Source organism: Rhineura floridana, chromosome 10, assembly GCF_030035675.1.
Source record: "Rhineura floridana isolate rRhiFlo1 chromosome 10, rRhiFlo1.hap2, whole genome shotgun sequence".
Taxonomy (NCBI): Eukaryota; Metazoa; Chordata; class Lepidosauria; order Squamata; family Rhineuridae; genus Rhineura; species Rhineura floridana.
In genome coordinates, this window is record NC_084489.1 from 24,571,845 (window position 1) to 24,591,191 (window position 19,347).

General features: G+C 45.6%; 1 protein-coding gene across 2 annotated transcripts in view; it reads left to right on the top strand.

Annotated features, from left to right (window-relative positions):
- The first annotated feature begins 718 nt into the window (after window positions 1-718).
- ENTPD3 (ectonucleoside triphosphate diphosphohydrolase 3) overlaps window positions 719-19,347 on the top strand; it is a 32,130-nt gene continuing 13,501 nt past the window's right edge. The window contains exons 1-5 of one of the 2 annotated variants that reach the window (XM_061586037.1): window positions 719-1,004; window positions 2,859-2,913; window positions 6,818-6,945; window positions 9,455-9,572; window positions 12,941-13,091. In XM_061586037.1, the coding sequence (XP_061442021.1) occupies window positions 2,874-2,913; window positions 6,818-6,945; window positions 9,455-9,572; window positions 12,941-13,091 (437 nt within the window). In that variant the 5' untranslated portion in view covers window positions 719-1,004; window positions 2,859-2,873. The remainder of the gene's footprint in view (window positions 1,005-2,858; window positions 2,914-6,817; window positions 6,946-9,454; window positions 9,573-12,940; window positions 13,092-19,347) is intronic. The other variant, XM_061586038.1, reaches the window with a different exon arrangement.

Below are 19,347 nucleotides of genomic sequence, written 5' to 3' on the forward strand. Positions count from 1 at the left end.
TCGATGTTTGGCTAGGCTTTGGAGGTTGATGCTTTCAATACAAGCGTGCTCTCACCCTCACCGCCCCTTATACACCCGCGTCGTAGGAGTGGTACATTACACCTCCTCCCAGTCAGGACGCCCACCCCAGCACTTCCCTTCATGGTTGGATTGCCTAGTAGGACACCCATGTGCAGAAAAGATCACGTGTGAAAAGGGGCCGAGGAAGGAGGGAATACCTAATTAACAGCCCGTCCCGGCCATGTTTACCTAGTAAGCCCCGCTGCATGGAATGGGGCTTACTCCCAGGAGTAAGCACGCATAGGACCGCATCGCAGCCTTAATCACAACCCCCCTCTCCATTAAGAGGAACCAAATGCAGAAGGCGGCCGTTCCAGACTTTTAAAAAAACAGCCGGTGATGCGCCTCCTAAATCGCAGAGAGAAGAGGGACTCTTTAACAGAGGCAATAAAGCTGCAGACCTGGACGGAAAGCGCTCCCACCCCCCGAGGCCTGCAACCTTGCCCGAAGGGAGGTTGCGGAGAGGCCATCGGCTGATAGGAAGGGGGGTAGCGGTGGTGGTGGTGCGTCCTTGCTCTGAACTGGTCCTGCATGCTTGGTAGGCGCGAGAGACACGGACGACCAATCCCCCCCCCACGATGTCTCTCGTCCGCCTGCCTGTGGCAGCTCCGGGAAACAGCAGAGGGAGGGGCCAGCGAGAGCTTCTGGACGACGTTAGAGCCGGCGGGAGAGCAGGGCAGCTCGCTCTCTGCGCCGGAGTCGGGAGGAAAACCTGCTGGGTTCTTGTGCTAGGTGAGGGGCAGCGTCGTCGTCAACCATCTAGTCTCCTTTCTGCCTCTCCCATCATTACCACCATCTCAGTGCAGTGCGATGGTGAGTCCCAGGTCCCCACGGAGACAGCTTCCTTTCCCCCCACGCGGAATGCAATAAAAATCCATCCAGGGGAGCCTTCCTTTCAGTCTTGGCCAAGAGGGACAGCATCTTGACAGCCACTGCAGAAAAAGGTAAAAGGCATCGGGGCTGTTCGTGCCCCAAAGAGATGTTGCGTGTGTGTGTATGTCTCACGTATCTTTGAGTTATGCTCGGTTGTTTGTGTGAAAGGTGCAGTGTCAGGTTATTGGAAAATGATCTTCCTGGAGATGGCTTACATGTGACTTCTGATGGATGGAAAAATGTGTAAAGTGCTGTATGTTTAAGATTTAAGGGACTCTGTTTGTGTGTGTGTTAAAGCAGGTGTGGAAAAAGGCTGACTAGAGAGATTCTGTGTTCGTGCGTGTCTGTGTGTGTCAGAGGATTGTGGGGTTTGTAGCTCTATAAGCAGCCTTTGTCAATCAGGTGCCCTCCAGATGTCTTGGACTACACCTCCCACCAGGCCCAGCCAGCACAGCCCCCAAGTGTTAGAGCACATGTCCAAACGATGTACCGACAGAGGCTAGCAATCGAAGACTACAATGTAGCGAAAACTTCTTAATAAACTTCTTAATCCCCTTTTAGATATTGACGATATTTTAAATATGTGTTTAGAACTGAGGCTGGTCTTCATTGTTTTTTTCTTAATGCAAAGTGTTGTATGTTTTGTCTTTGGTTTCTTTGGGTTAGACAGATTACATCTCTCTTTAAATGCTTTTCATAACATACTGCATTTTAGAAAGGGTGGTGCTTAGAGATGGCAATGAGCAGTAACTGGGTATTTTTAAAGTAGAGACTTTCTTTCCTTTCTTCCTTTCTGTTGTAATGAACCTCCTTACTTAGGAGTATCCAGGCCTGGTGGTGCCCTTGTTTCCTAAAAGGTGTTGAAGGTCTAATGTCTCACTGAACATAACTATTTCTAACGTCTCACTGAAGATAACTATAAGTGTACAAATAAGCAGATTCATGTCTATGGCCCTGTGTTTGCAAGTGTGTGTGCTTTCTCAAACACACCCCTCCTATGTCCATTCACACAGATGTGTGATCCCCAGATCATGTGCTGTCTGTTTCACATCCTCAGACATTTCTGACATGCTTCTTCCCGATCATGTGCCCTTCTATGTGCATGTTCTATCATCTGAAAAACTCCTATGATATGTACAGTTAAAAAGATTTGTTTATCCCTGTATTAAGCACACACTCTGCATTTAGTTTCTCTACACACAAACTTTCACACACGTGAATACACGCACAGTCTGTGCATCTGTCCCTTATTTTACATAGGTGTCCTGCGTGTCCTTTGTGCTCTTCTGTCTCATGCACACTCACATACAGCCAGGGCAGCCAATGTGGTGCCCTCCAGGTATTGTGGAGTCCATATCCCGTCAGCCCCAGCCAGCATGGCCAATGGTCAGGGATGATGGGAGCTGTAGTACAAAACATCTGGAGGGGCATCACATTGACTACCCCTACACTAAACTGTGACTGTTCAGTTGCTATCTCCCTGCTGCTTTTCTGACTTCTCCTTCCATGTCTCTGTTAGAAAAATAAGGGATCATTTTCTGTTTGAGGGAGTCACTATGTTTGAATTTCCCATCATTTCTGAATATCCCTTCACATGTTATATTGTAGCTGTAGCCTGAAGTGTTGCAGTACACTCTATGACCTCTTCCTGGGCATGTGTAGACCCGGCGCCCGTAATTTCTGGCTGAGAATCCCACCGATTTTGATGGTGCTGCACTGTGATTTGGCTACCCCCAATCAAGAGCTGACCCTCTCTCCACTGTTTTCAAAACATTAGTGGTGTGTTTTCTTGACCTCTCCTCTGGGAAGCTATTTGTCATCCCTAAACCCTTTTGCGGGCCTAAGTCTAAAATGATTTATTGTTACTTGCATTGTTTTGCACAAACCCAATCTCATGTCGAATGTGTATTTCTCCTACTGTGTAGTTTGAACTAAAAGAGATGTTTACTGCGCTGTCCCGCCAGCCCTGTGAACATACAGGTCAGTACTTTCAATGGGTTGCCTTGGCAACATGCCAAGATGCTTTGCTGTGTATACTACATTGCACATGAAATGTATATTAATTAGGCTCACTACAGTGGTGCGGTTAGGTGATTTCAGACTCTGGATCTAACGGTGTTGAGGGATGAGAGTTCTTTATATAGTAATTATTATTACTTCACTTTTCTACAAAATGTGGTTAGCCAGCCTCTGCTGCATTTGGGGTTCCTTCTGCTGAGTGGAGCCCTAGATCTCTGCCCCCAAAGTCCTGTTCTGACAGCACAAGTGGCTTCTGGCACACACATATTTTGGTGCTATAAAGAGGGTTAAACACTGAGCTGACTTCATGTGGAGTGACTCTTTTCATCTTCGTTAAGCTATTGGAAACAAATAGTCCTGTGTGGTCCATAACTGAATTTGGACTTGAGAGTTGATGGAATTTATTTTATCCCTTGCTCCAGAATGATAGTATTCTAATAGTGGAATACAACATCTGTGTAAGATTTTAATCAACATTTTCTTTTTTATTAACTGTAGCTGTTGGCTTTTCCTCTAGCTTCTATGAAAGAAGGCAGACGGCTAGTAATATTAGCCAGCCTGAATTCTGCCACCTCCTCTGTATGCCTTTTCAGTCTCTTAGATAAGCCAGGAATACCCTCTTAATCCATCTGTGTCCATCTAGTGAGGATAAGCACATAAATATACTCAAGTATGTAGTTCCAATCTGCTGGTGGCTTGTTTTAGTTTGTGTTTGAGCAGTCTTTTTCTTATTAAATAATTTTTATTGAAGGTGAGCAGCCTTGAAAATAATTCCAAAAAAGACTGAAAACCTGTGGCCCTCCAGATGTTGTTGGACTCAACTCCCATCATTCCTCATCATTGGCTATGCTGGCTGGGGTGACGGGAGTCCAAAACATAGAGAGGACCACAGTTTAGCCATCCCTGGGTAAAGGTTGCTCTCTTTTCCTTTAAGGGTGGGAATTCAATGGCCTTGTTTGGTATAAACTTAGGAGACAATGGTGCCCTGTGTTTTACTCCAGTGTCATGAACCTTCCATAACCCAGTATGCCATGTAATTAAAACATTCAGCTGACATGAGGGCATGAGGTGTGTATCTGCCAAAAGGTTTGTTGGCTGGGCCTGGACTTAAAGTATGTTGTGATGAAATCACAACTGACAGATGCCAAATTCAATGACAAATAATTACAAGGAGGATGCATTTGCCGAATAAACTTTTATTAGGCTGCCTTAAAGTTCCTGGATGTTTGCCCTCCCCTTTGCTCTGGTAGCAGTAATAGCATTTTGATATTAAGGGTCCAGTCCCACTTCATTTGTTTGGTATTTTCCAGAATAACATAAGCAACATGCACGATCCAGTAGTGTGATCCAAAGCCAGCTTAAGCAGTATATTCATAATTGCCAGTTCTAAGGAAGTAAGGCAGCTTAAATACACATATGCCACCTTACATTTATTATGCACTGCAATATTTTTTTTTAAATACACTCTTAAAGGCTACTCCAAAGTATATCTATTGTAGATAACTAGGCAATTGAAGAATTGGAGAATCCTTGCTTTGCTAGCTAAAACGGTGTCACATTACCTCCCATGCATTAAAATACCAGTTTATGTAACAAGCCTTTAAGGAAAGGAAGTGTTACTAATTTTGTTTCCATTGAATTGTGATGAGATGATGAATCATCCATACGCAAAACAGGGAAATGAAAATTGTAAGTCTTACATATCTGATACCAGTATTCCAGCCTCTCCTTCCTCCCCCCCAAATCTGGTCTTTAAATACAAAATCCTGTTGGCTTTCCTAATACTGTATATGTAGTATTCTTTAACTATACAAGTTAGGCAAGCCAGACTTGACTATACCTTTGCAATATTTCTGGTTTTTGCAATAGAAAACAATAAGAACATGCTAAGAGATGTATCCTAAGAGCCTATGAATTGACTTCTAGCACACGGTTTTCTGCCTTCGTGGTCTCACTGGCAGGTCTCTGCAGTCATACACATGAGTTTGGCATTTGTATAGAGCAGCCTTCCCCAATGTGGTGCTCTCCAGATATTGCTGGACTACAACTCCCATCATCCCTGACCATTGGCATTGCTGGCTGGGGCTGAGTTTCCATCCAACAACATCTCTAGGGCACCACGTTGGCTACCCCTGGAGCAACATTTCAGAAAGTTAAGTGAGCTGGTACTCGCCCCCTCCCTTTCAGTGGGTTGCATCCCATGCTCTCTGGACATGCTTCAGGAATTATATAGTGTTCCATTTGACATCAGCAGCAATTATATTAATTGCCTCAAACTGAAAAGAATTAGAAACACCAAGATGCAAAGTTTGAAACGTACATATTATATGAACATTAAAAGAAGAGGGGAGTGCAGAAATGAAAGCTTTGAAAAAACTGACATTTCTCCCCCCCCCAAAAAAATTGGAGTAATAGGCAGATATATGAAAATACTTGGACTGAGTTGATATATAGGAGGAATTTAATGTAACAGGAATATGTAAGTTTTGGGTCTGAAAAGATGAGAACAGGAATTCCTTCCCACATTTTGCAAAAGGAAGTGAGGTTTGGCAAGCATACTTGGCAAGCCCCTTGAGATTCATAAACTCTGTTATGACATGTGTCTAAAGATTGTTGTATCGGTTAAAAGTCTTCTGTGCCCTTTCCCTTTGTCAAGAGGTTAAGGAACTTGTGGGACTGTAGTCATGCCATAACTGACAAAATATGGTCCCAGGCTATGATCTGAAGGCACATGAGGCCAGCACCATGCTGAAGCTAAGCAGGATCAGGTCTGGTCAGTGCCTGGATGGGAAACTGCCTGGGAACCATGTGTAAGCTGCCTTGGGTTTCTGTCATGAAAAGAAAGGTGGGGTATAAATGTAATAAATAAATAAATAATATGGCTATGACATGGAATCCAGCACATGATGCAGAATCCTGAGATTTCAGAATAAGCTAAGTGTTAGCATTTATGATTATAATGATGATTTTTAAGGTATTTTTAATGTGCAGGTTCTTTACAGCTCTTAATTCATCATCACAATAACCATGGAATGACTTAGCATATGTGAATGAGCTGTACTGATCAAATATTGCAGACATAAGATTTTTTACATCATCTTGCTTGGCTTTGGGCACTTGGCCATGGTGTTGCCTCACACATTCAGCTATGAATGGGTGAACTGGCTGTTAGTTATATGGTTGCCATCTTTATTCTGGCAGCCCAGCTTTTCCCATCACAGCATCTACCTGTTAAACTTCTGCCTGTTATGGAGTTGTGAAAAAACGTGGAACCTGTTAGGAAAAAGGGGGGGTCTAGCTTACACAGGGATGTAGTCATCCAGGATCTTGGGGGGTCTTAGACCCTTTACTTTTTTGGGAGCAGGGTCCCAGCACTATCCCTATGTCTCCAGCATCCTATGAGCCAATCAGCATGAAAGGGGAATGTGTTAGCCACTGAGAAGAATCTTCTAATATTCTTCGTCCTTTCCTGCTGATTGGAGCAATCAGAGCGATTTCCTTTCCTGCTGATCAGAGTGAAAGGAGGTGAGTCAGCCACTGACAATACTCTTCTCAATAACTCTCTCCTCTCATGCTTATTAGCTCCTAGGGATGTCTGTCCTTTTGCCACTACACTACTGGGCTTAGACTAGCAAAGGAAAATACATCTACTGTTCTAGCTCTTTCCAAAGAGCAAAGACTTCCATAGAGTTTTCATGGGCTATCCTATAGATTCTGCATTCACTCGGACAGCGTATAGGACTCCATCTTCCCCATCCCAAGCAAATGGAGAACTTGGACTTCTTAATTTACAGTGCAGTGAGAAATAATGTTGTTAACCCTGATAACTTAATAATGTAAGTTTCCCCCCCTTTCTTATTTTTAGGGTTCCGAGTACTGTACAAAATGCCAGGTGTTGTCTCTTTTATCTGTCTGCTTTTAAGCATAGCAATTATTGTTACTCTTACCCTGGTCCAAGTGAATCAGAAAGAGGTCCTTTCACCAGGGCTGAAGGTAAGTTTAAAGAATATGCTGGAGTATTTGTAGTGTCCATTCTTGAATTTGGGCCAAGGCTCAGCTGCTGAACTGGTGATGTAATCATAATGAAAAGTGCTTCTGAGCATGTGGAAAGTGTTTCCATCAACAGGAAGTAAAACCACAGCTTAGAGAGAGAGACCGAGAGAGACCGAGACCAACCAAGATGACCAGACTTCCATATGTGGATATAACATTTCAGTTGGGAATATGTCCATAAAATCCAAGACTAGCTGAACTATGCAGTTGATATCCCAGATAAAAATCCAAGGATCGCCCACAGAGTCTGGGGCTACATACATTGGATTTTATCTGTGTACATCCTGTTGAGTGGTGGGTGGAGAAGGAAGGTGTGCTCTCACTTCCCCAACACTGCTGAAGGAGTAGGTGTTGCCTAAACTAGGCCTATGCAGTTATTTCTGCTTTGGTTCCTAGTGCATTCATGGCTCATACCCCAACGTAGAACCTCCTTAATGAGTATAGTCAATCTGTGCCGTCTGTTGCTTCTTTCCCATCTTCCCTTGAGGAGAAGAAAGCTAGTAAAACCCCTGTGCTCCTTGGCTATGGCTCCTATCCATATATACATCCTTGTGCTGCTTCATATCCAGTCTGAGAGTTAAGCAGCTCCTGCAGCAGTCAGGACCTGGATCCTGACTCTTCTTTCAGTGATCCCAGCGGGCAGGTCTCTGTGCGCATTCCACAGTCTCATTATACATGCATGGGGCTTGGTGGTGGCATTTCTTTCTTAAAGCAGCAAGCTTCTAGCTCTTATGGGTACCAAGGAGTGGGTAATGCCTGGTAAACTGCGCAGCTTGCAAGGTGGCTGAGCAGGCTATCAGAAGGTGGGGCTTCAGTACCCTGCAAAGACCTCTGCTGATCCAGTGATTAAATAAAAATATGCGTGGAACAAAGATCCATGAAAAAGATGTATTGGGACATCATGCTTTGGCTGTGAGCTCAGGTGTATTTGGGCAAGCGCATTTGAACGAGTGGGGGCAGGTTTTTCTGCTACTCTGCCTTCACCCATCCCAACTTTGTATCTCAAAACACACATATACAGCCTCTGGATCCAGTGCTGTCTCTGTGCCCCTCCATGCTTCTGGTGGCCAATCTAAACAAGAAGGGGGATGTGGCTTCAGAATGGACACAAAAGCCACTCAATCAGTACTTTGCACAGCCCTGCTTTATGGGACCCACAACTTAGAGATTGGCGGAAGAACCGGCTAATTGGTGCTGTCTAAAACTAAAGAGCAAGTTTTCTCCCAGCTTGATCCAGGGGCAAAGATTATCTGTATGTCCCAAATATAGCAACAGTGGCCTCACTGCTAAAACGGTTTGTTTCTGTATGCACCGCTTGCGACTTCTCTTTGGGGAAGGGCTGTAGCTCAGTGGTAGAGCATCCGCCTTGCATGGAGAAGGTCCCAGATTCGATCCACGACATCTCCAGGAAGGCCTAGGAGAGAATCTTCTCTGAAATCCCAGAAAGCTGCTGCTAGACAGTGTAGACAATACAGAGCTAAGTGGACTAGTGGTCTGACTTGGTATACAGCAGCTTCCTATGTTCTTGAAGAGGGAGGGTAGGAAACCAGAAGTGATCCAGTTTAGGTGGGGAGAATGGTGTGTTTAAGATGTCCTGGTGGGTTTCCCCAGTACAAGCAGAAGACAATGTTTAGGAATCCCTGTGTTAAAGCTGTGAGCATAAAATGCCAATCAAGAAGAGCTCCCTTCATTAGCACTGTGGATATAATTATGTAAAAGGGGTAGATCATTATTGAGAAGAGCTCTGGACAGTTACATGCCTGAAGACTGAAGTCTTCCCACCTGAAATCTCCTATTGAAAAACATTTCTTGGCTGTTCCTGTTTCCCTCAAGGCTGGATTTGGACCTGATGGGTGTAACTGTCTGCTTGCCCCACCAGTTACAACATGCCAGCGGTATTATCCTTCTGCCTATTCATTCCAAGGTGGAAGAAACAAGCATCTTTTGTTTAGTTCAAGAGAACTGGAATGGCCAGGGGGCTCAGGTGGAATGGCTGTGGTGGGACTCAGGAGCAATTACTCCTGTCCCCCAGCATCTGCCACCTGAGGTGGCCACCTCACTTTGCCTAAGGATAGGGCCAGCCCATAGGGAATCAGCTGTTCACAGAAAAAAGATGAGAAGTCAAAAATTACACTGGCTTCGTACAAAGAGCTTAAGGAGCTCTTAGGAACTTAGGACATGTTTGTTTGTTTGTTACATTTATATCTCAGTGTTCCTACAAGGAGCTCCAGGTAGCATACAAACATGGTCCTCCCCTCCCACTTTTATCCTCACAACAACCCTGTGAGGTAGGTTAGGCTGAGAGACAGTGACTGGCCCAAGCCCATCCAGTGAGCTTCATGGCCAGGCAGGGATTTGAACCTTGGTCTTTTCTAACTCCTGCATTTTCTTTTATTGTTTCTTTGATTATGTTTGGACTGAAACCTATAACCGTTTCTTCCCCACCCAGTATGGAATAGTGCTTGATGCTGGATCAACTCGGACTACTGCCTATGTATATGAATGGCCGGCAGAGAAAGAAAACAACACAGGAGTAGTAAGTCAGACATTCAAGTGCAATGTGAAAGGTGAGGAAAAAATGTGGGTTTTGAACTGATAGGGTGGCATCAAAACAAATACTGAGGACTGAACATTTAGGTAGGTGAGGGAAGGAGGATTGGTGGATTCTGTGTCTGAGTCATGTTCAGCACATCATTGTTATTGATGTTGATTAACTTGTGATCAGAGCTGTTTACGTGATAAACAAAATATAACAAACAAAAATATTAAGAAAAATAATAGTTAAAACCCACACATTACTATAATCAAAATACAGCAACAGATAAAAAACAATTCAAACCACCATCATCATGGTTTATTATTGATTGATTGATTGATTGATTGCATTTATATACCGCCCCATAGCCAAAGCTCTCTGGGCGGTTTACAACAATTAAAACATTAAAAACAAATATACAAATTTTAAAAAAACATTTTTTAAAAGATATTTAAAAACACAAGCTAAGGTTTATTTGTATGCTGCTTTTCCACAGTAATCTATGCTCATACCACTATATCATAGCAGAGCAAACTACTCAGCAGGGAGGTATCATAGAGTTCCAAAGGCCAGGCTAAACAACTCAGGGACAGGTTTGGCAGTTCTAAGTGTGTGTGTGAAGTTTGTGCATCATGCACCATGGTGAAAATCGTGCATGCGTTGCCATTTACATGCCTGTGGGATTTTTTACCGCTGTCCCAGTTTTACAGGAATTGCAGCTGCAGTTCGTTTCTCTAGGCATGAATGACACTGCTTGTGTTTATGCACAGCTAAGAAAATAGGGCTCAAAATTGAAAAAAAGATATTGTTGTCATTGTCATTATTATTGTCCTGAGGAGTCCCAGCGTTCCCCCCTTTCTAAATTCTCACAACACACCTGTGCAACAGGTTAATATGAGAAAGGTTGAGAGGCTCAAGGTCACCCCGTGAGCTTCAGGGCTAAATGGGGATTCGCTCCCAGTTCAGCAGTAACGACTAACTCACTTGCTCTCACAACTTTCATTGTTATTTCTTCAAGGCAATATCCAGTTAAACTAGGTTTTAAATTTTGTTTGTATCTTAGAATTCTCTCTGCATGGGGGAGGGTGGATCAGGGCTTTTTTTTCTTTTCCATTTTCTTTTCGGAGGCATGGACTCTTAATCAAAGGGTGCTGTCCAGCAAAGTGAGATTTTCAATTGGTGGGTATAAATTCATGAACATCTTCTTTCATGCATGCAATTAGGCAGTGCCATTTCTGTGGTAGCATTTGATGTTCTTTCCAAGCTCTTGTATTATAGGAATAGTAAATATATGTAGAGAGGCAGTGAAGCCTGCAAATAGAATCCTGTCTGAAAATTATTGGGTTCATGGGATTGTTTTTGTAACTAATGAAAAGGAGGATATGCCCATGCTTCAGCTCTGATGTAATCTGAAGCAGAGTTCTCACCCTGATTATTTCATGTGGTGGTGGATATTTTTTTTAACTCCAAGGACCACACGTTTGGATTTTCTCCATGCCGGAATGGATAATGATGAGCCTTGCTGGTTTCCATCTTCATCTCCCAGAGTTGATATACCAGACATGGGGGCAGGGGGAAGGTAGCTCCAGGAAGAGGTACAACCCCCCCCCATTTTATTTTATTTTTATTTCAGGCTTTTTAATATACCACTTATTAGGTAAAAAAGATACCTCACAAAGTGGTGTACATTAAAAAATTAATTGAAACAATTGTCAGTTTTTAAAAAAAACAAACACAGCAATAGGGGAAAACACCATAATCCAGAGTAAAACCAGTAAATCACTCAAAGCGAAGAAAAAGGTATTTTCCCATCACCAAAAAAAGAGCAGTCTCAGCACCAGGAGAGCATTCCAAAGGTGCTCCCCCCCCTCCAGCAGAGAAGGCCCTGCTAAGGATCATGACTCCTTTCCCTTCAGACAGCAGGGAAGCCTGTAGAAGGCAACCTCTGCTGAAGATTTTATCTCCTGGGTTGTTTTTGAAGTGCCCTGGTCCTAAGCCATTTAGGGCTTTAAAGGTCACAGCCAGAACAAAGCAGGATAAGCTTTTTGTGTGTGTGTTACACACTCTCTTTTGGATTGTGTCACTTGAGGTCATCCCCTTCAGCACAGTCATTGATCAAATCCCCATACAGTATGGCTTATTGACCAGGCGCTGACTTAGTGGGCCTCCTATTTAAAATCCCCTCTATCTGAAACTGCACTCACAGCCACCTATGAGTTGTTGAATCTTGCTTGCTTCTGATAATTGCTTATGCCACACTGAATTGGCATAATATGGGGGCTAAAAAAATGAAAAGGGCATTGGGTGTATAGCTTTATTTTTTGGTAAATTACTTTGGGCCTGACCTTTTGTGTGCCTTTCAATCTTCCAAAACTGTCAGGAATTGTTAGTAGCCTAGACCATGGAAGGGTTGATGATCACGCTTGGAACACAGAACCGGTGTTGTCTCACCACTATATTTACCAGTAGTACCAGTTGTGAACATCATGAACAAGCCTTCCTGCTTTCCTCTACCATATGTCTGATAATCTATGCAAGCACATGATCCTAGGTATTGAATTTTGTCTTCAAATTGACAGAGTACAACTGTTCACTCTAGCAAGAAGGATTGTTTTCTTGTGGAAAGCCCTGCTGTAAGACAGCTGTAGACAAGGCTGGTGTTGAAAAATGGGAACACAAGAAAAGAGATGATAGGCTGTTGAGCCCATTGAGGGAAGAGGATGGAGTCCATAAACAGTTGACCTTTTTGAGGGAAGAGGTTCCTTGACAAGGCAGTGAGGAGGAAGGGGGCTGAGTGTCATGATCCACCAGCTGAAATTCAGTGGACAAGTGCACAGCAGGGAGGAATAAAATGCCTGATTTCAGTGTGTCACTTCTTGCGTGCAGTACTGCCAAACATCTCTTTCCTATGGTGGTGCTTTACACGGGTGCTGTAAAGTCCAACAGTTCTTAGATTGTGTACTGGCCCATCCTCACACAGTGCCTGTGTGCCAGCCATCTGTTAACCCAGGTACCGGTTCTAGTGGATTTAGTCCTATTTACATCAGTGAATTTAAAACAGCCTAATATTAAAATATTCTTATTTAATTGACAGCGATGAGGTTTGAGAAATGTTCTCCTTTCAGTAGATGTGTTTATATTGATTTCTCAGAAATGGCTAGACACCTGTAGAGCACTAATGCAGCATCATTAGCAGCTGAAAGCATATGCAAGATGCAGGATTCCAAGGATAGACATTCCATGAAAAGCCATTGTGTTCACTTGCTTTTAGAAATAAAAAAGTAAAAATTTTCAAAACATTTTGAGACAAGCTGGAATAGTAAAAATCCTGCTGTCTTAAAGTTTGTGATTTAGGTGGTTGGGAGAGCACAACTGAATCCTTTAATTACTCTCTCTTAGGTCCTGGGATATCCAGCTATGAGGGTAATCCTCAAGGAATTGCTAAGCCCATTAATGATTGTATGAATAAAGTCAAGGAGAAAATTCCTTTGCACTTACATAGGAGCACACCTGTCTACCTGGGAGCCACAGCTGGCATGAGACTTCTGAGGTATGTTTGGAAACCACAGTAAATTCTGGTGTGCATCAGCAAAATACAACTGTTACATGTAACACTTTATCCATTGTTAACAATATCACATGAAGTACAGCAGGAAAATTATTCTTGATTATGTTTTCTCATCCTCGCCTTAAAAGCTCTCAGCCTATGGGGATTAATAGATATGGGCATGTTAAGACAACTCTCATAAATTGAAGAGGGATTTTAATCTTCCCAGGGGATATTATTGGTAAGTAAAATCTTCCTTCAGATTAACCTAGTGGTTGTTGATTGCCTGAAAGAAGGTAGATCCCAGGTCTGAGTGTTCCTGAGTATTTTGCAATAAATGTGCATTCTTTGTTGTTAGTGGGTTTGGGCAAATGTGAAGAGTTCACTTTGCACTGCAGGCTGCCACTGGCACATGGTAACTGTGGAGGAGGGAGAGACAGACCACATTCACACCTGTCCTGCCCGAAGTTGAGAGAGTCAGACAGGCTCGGATGTGACTTTTTATTAAAGTAGTAGATACATCCACAGCAGTTTGCCTCATTAACCTAACTACTCTTTCTAGGAACTCAGTTCTTCTCTAACTAAGCATGACTTTGTGACTCTAACATGTTGACTCAGTAACTGGGTTCCCCCCTGAGCCCGCTTAAGTAGGCTTGGATCTCCACCTGAGCTCAGTCTGTTGAACTTCCCACCTCAGGTGCTTGGTGGAGGTCTGGTGGCTTCTCTGGGGTAAGCAGGGATCAGTGAAATACTGGGTGGATATTTAAGGAGGTGGGTAAGCTACCCGGTTGATTTGTGCTTCTACTTTGAAGGGTCCTAGCCTCCGCACCTCTAACTTGTGGCAGGGAACCTGCATCGGCAAGTAACGAGTGGAAAGCCACACTTCGTCACCTACTTGTATTTTGGGGCCCACCTGGTGAGGCTAATCTGCTACTCTTCTGTAGTCGGCTTTTGCCCTGCTAATTGTTCTTGTAACAGCTGCTGCATGGTTTGCAGCTCTTGCACAAACTTCGCTGCTGCTGGGACAGCCAGATTAGAGCTGGGGTTGGTGAAGGTATGAGGATGGTAGCTAAAACTGGCAAAGAACAGTGTCTGCCAAGTGGATGTATGTACCGAATTGTTGTAAGGAAATTCAGCTAGGGGCAGCAAGGACACATAACAGCAGAGGTACTGCTCCAAAGCGACATTCACTTTCTCCGTTTGCCCATCTGTCTGGGGGTTGTGCAGATGACATCTTCAGCTCTCTCTGTAACAGCTGCCACAGGGCACACCAGAACCATGCTGTGAACTGGGTTCCCCAATCTGAAACCAAACTGGTGGGGAGTCCATGCAGCTGAAAAATCGGTTGAACAAACAACTGGGACGTCTCCCTTGCGGTTCGCAGTCTGGCGCAGGGGATGAAATGAGCCATTTTACTGACGGCATCCACGACTACCAGAACCGATGTTTTCCCCTGAGAAGTGGGCAGGTCCGTGATAAAGTTCAGAGTCACCATTCGCCATGGTCCTTTGGACATGGAGAGCAGCTCCCACAATCCAGCTGGCCGCCCCAGGGCATATTTAGCTCCCATTCATGTGGGACAGGACTGTACATATCTTTCCACATCATGCTTGACACTTGGCCACCAGATGTCCTGCGTGACTGCCTGTAAAGTTTTAATCACCCCAACATGCCCTGCAGTTGGGGAGTTGTGGCATTGACGGAGGACCTTGGCTCGAACATCTCCTAGAGGCACATGAAGGGCTTCATAATGGCAGAGCATTCCCTCCCTCTGAGAGAAGCCTGGCGCACTGTCTTCGGAGGGCTGCTCCAGTTCTTGCACCCTCTTCTGAGCAAAAAGGTCTTGCTCTTGAGCATGATGTAATTCCTCGAACCATGGATCTGGACAGGCGGCTGCCACCATTTTCTCCAGTGGTGGAATGAAATGTAGTGAGGACAGAGGTTGGTCTTCTTTATATTCTGGCTTGCGGGATAAGGCGTCAGCCTGGCAGTTCTGCTCCTGTGGAATATAGTTGATGTGGAAGTGGAACCTAGCACTTGCTGCTGGAGGCTCTCTAAGTTCTGATGGTTGGTGCTGAACTCCCTCCAGGAAGTGCCACCCGGTCTTGAACACATCTTGGATGGTGAGTAACTCCTCCCAGACTATGTAGTTTCTTTCCACACTAGCCAGCTTAAGTAAGCACAAAGTCGTAACACCACCACCCCTTTTGATCTGGTTGTAATAACACCACTCCAATGGCTACGTCCGACGCATCATTCTCCACCACAAAAGGGCATTGGGGGTCTGTATGCTGGAGTATTGGCTCTGAGGAGAACAGCAGCTTTAGATCCTCAAGCCACTTCAGTCCATTGGAAGGGGCCTGGCCCTTTTAGACAGTCAGTGAGCGGGGCTGTCAAGTTGGAGAAGGCTGTGATGAAACGTCAATAACAGTTGGCAAACCCCAGAAACCGCTGCAGGTCTTTCTTGGTTTTGGGGGAGTGCTAGGAGAGCACGCAGTGCACCTTCCCTGGATCCATTTAGATTCCTGTGGGTGTGATACGGTAACCCAGAAGGTCCAGGGTGGTCAAGTCTAAATCACACTTCTCCAGCTTGGCGTACAGTCTCTGCAGCACCACCCGCACATGGGACTCATGCTGCTCTGGGGAGTCAGAGTAAATAAGGATGTCATCTAGATAAACTATCATAAAACGGTCCGGGTAGTCCCGAAAGATGTCATTCATGACATTTTGGAAGACATCTGGGGCATTCGATAGCCCAAATAGCATGACCAGGTACTCAAAGTGGCCATACCGGGCCTTGAAGGGTGTTTTCCACTCATCCCCCTCCTTGATTCTGACAAGGTTGTAGACTCCGTGTAGGTCTAGCTTGGTATAGTTCTTGGCTGTACGCAGATACTCCAGCATCTCATTGATGAGAGGCAAGGGGTAACTGTTGGGGATAGTAATCTTGTTAAGCTCCCTATAGTCATGACAAGGGTGGAGCTCCCTGCTTTTCTTCTTGACAAACAGTAGCGGGGCCCTGGCAGGTGACTTGGACAGTCGAGTGAACTCTGCAAGTTGGTGTCCAGGAACTCCTCAGCGTTGCCAGCTCTGGCTCTGACAAGGAATAAATTCACCCCAAGAGGATGCTAGCCCCTGGGACCAAGTTTGTAGCACAGCCATAAGGGTGATGGGGGGCAGCTGATCGGCTTCCTTTTCATCAGAAACATCCTGAAAGTCTTTGTATTTGTTAGGCAGATGAGTCTCCTTGGGCAGGGACACGACAGCCAGTATTGCTGGGTTGGCCATCACTGGAGGCTGGCAATGCTGCTCACAGTAATCCAATTGGAAGGTCACCATAGCCTTTCCCCATGAGATGACAGGATCGTGCTGGGGCAGCCAGGTCATTCCCAATACCACCACCTTTCCACGTGGCCCGGTATCTCCACTCTCAACTCCGTTGTGGCTTGAATGGTATCGGGCTGCCCATCAATGGTTTCCACAGACAGCGGTGTCTCGAGCTTGATGACTGGCACACTATGCCTTTTGGCGAAGCCCAAGTCCATAAAGTTGCTGGATGCACCTGAATCTGCCATAACAAATACCAGAACATCTTGCCTCATGGGCAAGCCTAGGTGGATTGGCAAATGTAGAGCAAACTTCGGTGGCTCAACTGGAGGTCACTGACTCATGGTCGATCCCAGCTCATGGACCTCTGCAAGAGCTGGGATTTGAAGTTTTCCCACACCAGGGCCTTTTCTGACTTAGAGGGGCAGATCTTAGTCAGGTGCCCCGCCTTCCCACAACATAGACACAGTCCCTCTTTCCGGCGCTTCTCTTTCACTGCCTCCATCAGGTGCGGCTGCGCCCCCCCATCTGCATGAGCTCCAACCCCGGTGGCATTGAAGTTCCCATACCGGGAGAGATGCGGGTGCAGGGGAGTGGTAAGGGAGGCAAGGCATGAGTTATCTCAGCTTTGTGCTCCTGACAATGACCTTCAAGCCAGCTGTCTGTCTGCAGGCACAGACCAGCTTTGGGAAAGTACTCAGCTGCAGGTCTCATGCCAACTCGTCCAGGATCTCCGCGCTAAGCCCATTGCGGTACAAGCACATCAAACCAAAAATGTTAAAAGTCCATTTCCTGGGCAAGGAGACGAAAGGTGTTAGTGTAAGTCCCAACAGAGTTTTTCCCCTGCTGCAGGTTTCCCAGTTGGACACGGTTTCTCTCCACTGGGGGTCTTGAAAGATCTCAGCCATGGCGTCAACAAAGGTGGTATATCGGGACAAGGCAAGGTCATTTCAGAGCAACAATGGGGTGGCCTACTGAGCAGCCTCTCCTTCTAAGAGTCTGATGAGGAATGCCACCTTCACATCATTGTTGGGGAATTCCAACTACCACACTCGTATATAAAGCTCGCACTGGGCTATGGTGAATTGCTTTACTTTCCCACCATAGTGGGTGGGCATTCCCACTGGCAACTTGACTCAGGGTGCGGCCACAGGCGGGACGGGCCCATCCTTGCTGCGTGGGGATCGCCTGACTCACCAGTTGAGACATTTGGAGGTGTAAGGTCTGATTCTCAATCCTTAGAGACTGGGTCTCGGTTCGGAGGCTCTGAACTTCGGTTATCAGGGTTTCTACAGCTCTCTGTAGGTCCTCCCTGGCTCCGCCGCTTGGTTCCATTCCTTCCGTCATGGGGACTTCAGCTGGAGGAGGTTGTGGCTGAGTCAAACTGTCCTGCCTGAAGTCGAGGGATTTGGACTCGGCTGTGACTTTTTCTCTTTTTATTAAAGTAGTAGATAGTAGTAGTAGTAGATCCAAAGCAGTTTGCCTCAGTAGTTAGGTTAATAACTACTCTTTCTAGGAACTTAGCTCTGCTCTAATTAAGCATGACTTTGAGACTCTAAGACGTTGACTCAGCAACTGGGTTCCCCACACCCACTTCCTTCACTGAAGTAGGCTTGGATTGCGCACACAAATGAAGACTCTGTTGCAGCTCAGTCTGTTGAACTTCCTGCCTCAAGCACCTCTGAGCACAGGGCGAAGGTGGTTTGATCTCAGCTTCCCCTTCCAACAGAGGGGGGCTGCTAACTGACAGTTTGGGCATGGGAAACTGGGCAGCGCTAGGCTGGGAAACGTCTGACGTGCAAGGCTGAATCTCTGGCGGTGCTGCCGGCACGTCCAGCTGGAGTGTCCGACAGGCCAGGTGGCGCTGCCACAGGGGGGTCAGGAGCTGAGGAGGCTGAGCTGTCAAAGACGGGGCCCGGGGCACCCTGTGAGTCCTCCCCTCTGTCTGCCCCCTCCTCATGTTCCCAGTTCAAGTCGTCATCCTCTTGTTTCGCCCTCATTTATCCGCTCCCTCCCTGCATGGCTCACGACAACACCAGAGATTTATTCCACAGTACTACCTCAGAAAGAAGCTCCTTTTAACAAAATATTTTTGGGGTGTGTGTGTGGGTGTGTGTGTTGCACACTCTGACATAATCAGAATGCCGCTCCTTGTCTACAGGATTGCGGCTGCTACAGGCAGCTCTCTCACACGTGACTGTGCCAGGTGGCGCAGGCGCCTCAGGAGTAAACAGTGCTTTGGGTGCCCCGAAGCACTGTTTACTGCAGACACATCTGCTCGAGTGTAGGGGAGGGTGGCACACAGAGAGACAGACAGACAGAGAGAGAGAGAGACCAAGCACAGGGTGGTGGTGGCGGCTGCTCCTTGCCTGCCTTCTCAAGTGTCCGGAGAGGAGGACTGTGCTCAAAGCTTTAGATTGCTATAGCAAGATGCTACGTGATAAAACAAAAAAGGCAATCCCTGGATGCATCGTGGAAGAAGCCTTCAAGTGGTCTGTATGCAAGTCTTACCTGACTGGTTGTGTCATTTCAGACATGCGTATTATTCGTTTTAAATAAAAAGTTTACTGAAATATGTTGAACTGCTCTTCTTTTTTGTGGTGTAGGAACCTATCCCTGTTCTTTCCATGTTATTCCTACCAAAGTTTCTGTTCAAGAAGTAATGTCCAGGAACGCATGTACTTCATTAACTGAGATATTACTGTACTGTTGTTCCACTTTAAATAGTCATGGTTTTCCCAAAGAATTCTTGGAAGTGTCGTTTGAGACGGGTGATGAGAGTTGTTAGGACACCCCTATTCCCTTCAAAAAGTTACAATTTCCAGACTTCTCTGGGAAGAGGGACTGACTGTTAAACCACTCTGGCAATTGTAGCTCTGTGAGAATAAGAGTCTCCTAACAACTCTCCCAGGATTCTTTGGGGGAAGCCATG